A 6,188-nucleotide genomic window follows, 5' to 3' on the forward strand; every position below is an offset into this window, starting at 1 on the left:
ATACAGACTGACAGGCTAAAAGCTCAGAGTATTAGCAACAGTATTATCTCCAGGCAGACTAGGCCTATAGCAGCATCATTCAGCAGAACAAAATCAGCTTTAAAGTAAGGGACGTTGTGCTGAAGGATGTTTAGATGAGACCAAATTAAGCTCTCAGCTTAATCTCATTGTACCGGTGTTTTCTCATAAATCTTAAATTGTTATTACTTTTACTTTTGAATGCTTGTTTTCTGTGTTAAATTGGATTTCTGTCATGTTGTTGCCACAAGAAAGAGGATATATGTTCCAAATGTGTAACAGTAGTTGTATAAAAGTTCTATCTTTTTATAAGACTGAACTCTCAATATTTAAGTTGGTCGGCACTCATACTACTACTGCTACTGAAAAAAAAAATCTTTCAACTGTTTATCCATTACCCTGTTGTCTTGTAATGTGTCAGAGAAGGGCGTTGAGCTCAGTCCAAAGTTCTCCTCTGGAGGTCAGTCAGTATCTCTTAGGACCATGTCGCCGTATGATTACTATGATCACTGTGGCACATCTGGTCTTCTAAAGTTAAAAGATATGATGATGATAATATATTTATGTGTATGAGGCATGTTTTCCTCAGTCAGCCCATACACCACACGTTATGACACATATGCTCTTCTCATATGGCCCAGACCTCTTGAGCTCTGTGGCAGTCCATTAACAAGGGTTGTGTTTCCTCATAGGTGTAACTCTGACAGGGAGTCTACTGACAGAGTAATATTTCTTTATCACCTCAATGCATTTATCAAAGGCAACATTCTTTAAATGAATTATTCCGTGATTATTTAAATCACTGATTTATGTATGTTGTTTGTTTTTGCTGGAAAAATCAAATCAGTTTGTTTGTAAATGTTGATGCTTTGTTATTAAAATCACTGTAAAGTAACAATTAATTATAATAAGTTTCATGTTTTGCCCTGCCTGGTCTCTTTCAGCAGCGATAGCATTTTTAGAGATGACAACTGAAACATTATTTGATTTTTTTTTACAAAAGTAATATAGGCCTACAAATGAGTACCCAGCTCCCCATGTATTTGCTTTTATACACTGGTTCTCTTTTGGTTACTTTTCTAGTTGTCTGACCAACTAAGTTTATACAGTTTCTTGAATTTCATTATTTTATTGAATGGAGAAAAAGTGTTTGCCTGAAACTATTTAGGATGAACATTTTGACAATATTAACCCTTGTTTTATAATTTAATTTTTACCTCCTCTTTAACTTCACACAGTTTTACCCCTGGTGACTGTCGCTGCAGTCCCTGTTATAGCCACAACCTTCCCCAGGTGTCCCCGGGAATCAGTCACTGGTCCCTGGGCTTGTCAGGGCTACATAACTTTAGTGGGCGGGACTCCAGGTCTTTGCACCGCCCTTTATTTGGTTTACACCCAATCACGTTAGAGCTGTGCATACGGATTGGCCAATGAGGTTTGTCCTTCAGCGCAGCGGAAGCAGCAGCTCAGCCAACAACAGCAGGTTGCTGAGACTAGGCTCAGCTATGAACTCCCTGGAACAGGCCGAAGGTAACCAGGACACACATTAAATTACCACATATTTAACTCGCTACTGATTTGTTTTACCCTCTTACCTACAAGCACCAAAACAAGTCAATACAAGCGACTTAAGAGGGGTTTACAAAATTAGATGCAACCTTGAGTTAGCCGGCTGGTCTGCTGACCACATTTAGCATGTGTGCTAGCTCAACTTACAGCAGGCGCTCATTCGCTTGTGTGTGTATTAGCTAACACATTTTCCGTTATTAAGTCTGTTAATAGTTATACTTCCACAGCTATGTCAGCCTAAACTGTGACAGCTGTGTTGGATATTTACCAGGCTTTAGTCACGTCCTGCTCCTGTCTTCACAAACAGGGCTGAGGCTGACATCATGTTATGATTTAGACATTTATCCTGAGTGTCAGTATAGTCTGGAGCTCTGGAAGAAAAACGATTAAAACATTCAAAACAATATCTTAATTAAATCGGTAGCAAAATATGTAATTATCTTCTATGAAAACAAAAGCAAAAGAATACATTGGATTGTCAACTTATTAGTTATTAAAATGTCACATCTGGAAAGCAAACATTTTCAAACTTTAAAACATTTAAACCCTTCAAAATTGAATTTCAGAATTATTTTGAGTCCATCCAAATTATTAATAACAAGAACATTGTTTATACATCTGATATACTACAAGGAAAGCTTACCTTTCAATGTATTCTTTTGTATATTTGTTTACTTATTTTTACTCATACTTATTTTGTATATTTATTTATTGTGCATTTTCGTACTGTCTTCTTAAATTTACTTATTTTATGTCATCATAATGTAAGATTATAAAAATATAAAGTAGTCACTTTTCCTTTCAATGAAAATTCTAAAGTATGATGCCGAACTGTTCCTCAACTGTTTGTTGAGGATGTTTGTAAGAATTTGCAAAAAAAGTTGACTGAAAATTCAAAAATTCATTTTATGCTGAACAGGTGTTGTTGCTAGGTCTTACATTCATGATATTAAGTCTAAATACAACAAGATACATTGTGCCCATGTTTGTTTCAGACCTGAAGGCGTTTGAGAGAAGACTGACGGAGTATGTCTCCTGTTTGCAACCGGCAACTGGCAGGTGGAGAAGTAAGTAACTAAACTGTTGGGGCCAGTTGTCAAAACCATGGCAGAGAAAATGTAGTGGCTCACATGGTAATGTCACCTTTTATAACCCTGTGCATTTCTGATGAGCATTGACTTCAAGAAAATAAGAAGGATTTCGGTAAAACATGTTTCATGTTGTTGCTGCTGGCTCTTCTTCTCCTGTCTTGTTTCAGTGATTCTGATAGTGGTGTCTGTTTGTACGGCTACTGGGGCTTGGAACTGGTTAATAGACCCGGACACACAGAAGGTATGTATTAGTGGGGGAAAAAATAGTGCCTAGTTGTGTTACTTATGGCTTAAAAGGAAACTCCATCAAGAGCATATACCTTGTGGTCTTATTGTTGACCCCTACAAAGACAATATAACCAATAGCATAAAGATGATTGTCTTCCTACCTCAGGACTAAGGGCGCACTCAAACTTTTCCGGTAGACCCCGTGGGACCTCAGCTCCTGGAAAATTAACATTGGTGTCTATTGCAGTGGAACAATTATGTTCTGGTCTCAGTCATTATCTGTCCTGGATTACACATATGATGTTTGCAGAATTAAATAATAATTATTCATGTTAAGAGTTTGACAGTTTAGTGTGAGATTGTTCAGTGAAAGGCTCAGGAAAAGCTGTTATGAGTCTAACTTTTCATGTCGCCTATGTGACGTCGCATCACGATTTCCCTCCACTTCTCAACTCTGAGTGCTGCTGCTGCGTCTTCTGCCAAGATTGAGATCAAGACGCCAGCTTGTTTTGTGCCAGAATGTCCATATTCCAGCAAGAACAGGTGTCCTTTCTTTTGATTCCCATTTGACCGTAAGATTAGGGAGCAGCACTCAGAGTTGACTAGTGGAAGGAGAGCGTGATGGTGTGGCGTCTCATAGGTGACATGAAATGTAGTCCTTCTCAATATGCTTTTCCAGAGGCTTGAATGATCATTTCATTTTACAAACATATGTGTTATTCAGGACAGATAATGACTCGGACCAGAAAATAATACCAGCCCTATATGAGACCAACAGTGCATACCTGCTACGGAACCACACACCCAACAATAGTTCAGTAGCCCTCTGCCAAGCAAGGCAGCAGTGAAAAGGCGGAACTGCTTTGGTCACAATTTACATCTTGTAGTGACAAAAAATGTTTCGGACACCTATGAACTAAAGACCATGTGTGTAGGGTTGTTGCCTTCTTATTGTGAATCATTGCCCCTCTGTCTGTTCTGCATTAACAATCAACAAAGATTTGATTTGTTTTTAAACTGTGTGGTCTTTGTCATTTAAAGCAATAGTATACCCTGAATAATATTCTAACAAAGCCTATTTATATAGAGTAATCGGGATTAAATTAAGTAATTTGCTCTTTATTTGTAAATACAGCATACAACCTATTATCCCGTTCTAACCTTCCGCAGTTTAATTTTTTAATTTGCGTCACCACGACAGCCTTACCTTGGGCTACACCTAAGGCTGCTTTGTCACTTTTTGACCTACGACCCGTGGTTCAGCTTTGTGAGCACCTCGGTTGCTGTCTCAGAGACGCAACAGATCTGTCCCTGTGCCACATAATGGGCAGATCATTCATGCTCTCAGTCCAAATGCAGTTTAATGTGTGCTCCCCTTATTGTTATGTTTGTAAAGTAAGTCAGTGTGCAAGCTCCATTTAAATGGAATCCCTTTAATGCCAGCTGCATGATATTTGTCATTTTTAACAGTAAATATTGAATAGATCTAAGTTGTGATTGGTTACCAAGCTGAGCTTTTATGAGCACACAGTTGATTTATTTATAGCTCCACACTAACTGCCGACCATCTCATTATGCTCTTCACGACAGCTTGGAGAGAATGTGGGGAAAAAAGCTCAAGAAACGTAATTCAGTGTGTTTTTTTTCCATGCTTATCCTTCCCCACATTAAAAACATGATAGGATTCAGTTTTACTCTACCAGATTGGCAGACAACCACATTCTCATGGGACCCAATACATTTTCCCAAATGTTTTACGACACCTAACTTTGATTTCCTAAGCTCACTATAGATGAGATCTGTAAGAGTGAAAGTTTTGGTTTTGACTTAATCATTTATGCCGTTTTGTTCTGCAGGTCTCTTTCTTTTCATCGCTGTGGAATCATCCCTTCTTCACCATCAGCTGCATCACTCTTATAGCTCTCTTCTTTGCTGGGATACACAAACGAGTTGTGGCGCCATCAATGTATCCTTTGTCTATTGCAGTTCATATGAAGTCGCCTGTTTTACCATGTTTATGATCCCAACATCTGCACTAGGGTCGCAACATTTCGGGAATTTTCAAAGTTGGAACCTTTCCATGGGAATTAACGGGAACGTATGTGAATAATTGGGAATAAACCTGGAATTTTCAAAAATTGAAGGTTGGCCCTTAAAGTGTAATTCTGGTGCAAAATCATCCCATGTTCTTTTTCTGCACTTGCATACATCAAATATGCCATCGATATACATTAACAGGGATTTTAAATATAGTTAGGGAAAATATATTTGAGAATTATCTTGACTAAAACAACCGGATTTCATGCAAGTACTCTTGAGAACACTATGCAGGGGTGTTAAGGCCACGACCCCTACATGCACTGGGCCACGCCCCCTTCATGCACTGTGCAGTCCTCCACCACATGCACAGATGATTTATAGAACCCGGCACTGTCGAAGCCATACATTTGTGGTCGTGGACTACATAAAATATCAGCTTGGCTTCCCATGGAAAGTTTCCGGAAATGTTCTGCCCCTTTGCAACCCTAATCTGCACTGCTATCGCACATCCAATCGCAGCCGTTGACAGAAAAGTGCAGATCATGCAGGACATGTTTGCATAATTGCACTGATTCATCCTTGTTCAAGTTGAGTTCTTTGACGCGTTTCCCTTCAGTATTGCTGCCCGCTGTCGGACAGTTTTAGCAGAATACAACATGTCCTGTGACGACGTGAGTTCCCAAATCTCTTTTGTGTTGTGACCTGTAGCCTGCTCCGACAACTTGTATTTTTGTAAAATTGTTGACACCTGTTTCATTTGTCTTTTTACAGACGGGGAAACTTATTCTGAAGCCACGACCGAACATTCAGTAACAAGCTTGAGTCGGATGTACCTGGTCTTTGTTGGTAGACACCGATCACTCAGTGTCTTGAGACCTTTGGGTATTCTGGACAGCACCTAGGGGAAAAGCACTAAGGCAAGACATTGTCATCACAGTGGACATGCATTGGGAAAAAGAAGAAATGAACTGACGGGGCCTTTTATCAGTGGTGCTCAGCTGATGTCACGATTGAAGATGGGAGTTCAGATGTGTTTATTTCTGTTTCTGATGTTGAGCATGTATTTTATCTAAATGTTTCTATTTTTAAAGTTATTTACCTAATAAATACTCCGGGTGTGATATTGAAATTTTGACTTATTAATGTAAAACCTATGTTCACCTGCATGCTCCAACTGAGTTTTGGCTGTTTTTGCGAGTTAAAGTGATAGTAATGGCTTGTAGGCACTGTGAAGGGTAGATG

At 39.1% G+C, this 6,188-nt stretch overlaps 1 protein-coding gene across 1 annotated transcript; it reads left to right on the plus strand.

Moving 5' to 3' along the window:
* Positions 1 to 1,448: 1,448 nt before the first annotated feature.
* cnep1r1 (CTD nuclear envelope phosphatase 1 regulatory subunit 1) lies at positions 1,449 to 5,962 on the plus strand (the record flags this gene model as incomplete). The annotated part of the gene is made up of 6 exons (XM_083915437.1): positions 1,449 to 1,548; positions 2,583 to 2,654; positions 2,846 to 2,919; positions 4,763 to 4,872; positions 5,563 to 5,617; positions 5,718 to 5,962. The coding sequence occupies 6 exons, from the start codon at positions 1,449 to 1,451 to the stop codon at positions 5,757 to 5,759; spliced, it is 453 nt and encodes a 150-aa protein (XP_083771563.1). The 3' UTR covers positions 5,760 to 5,962.
* Between the last annotated feature and the right edge of the window lie 226 nt (positions 5,963 to 6,188).

Source organism: Echiichthys vipera, assembly GCF_963691815.1.
Source record: "Echiichthys vipera genome assembly, chromosome: 1".
NCBI classification, from domain to species: domain Eukaryota; kingdom Metazoa; phylum Chordata; class Actinopteri; order Perciformes; family Trachinidae; genus Echiichthys; species Echiichthys vipera.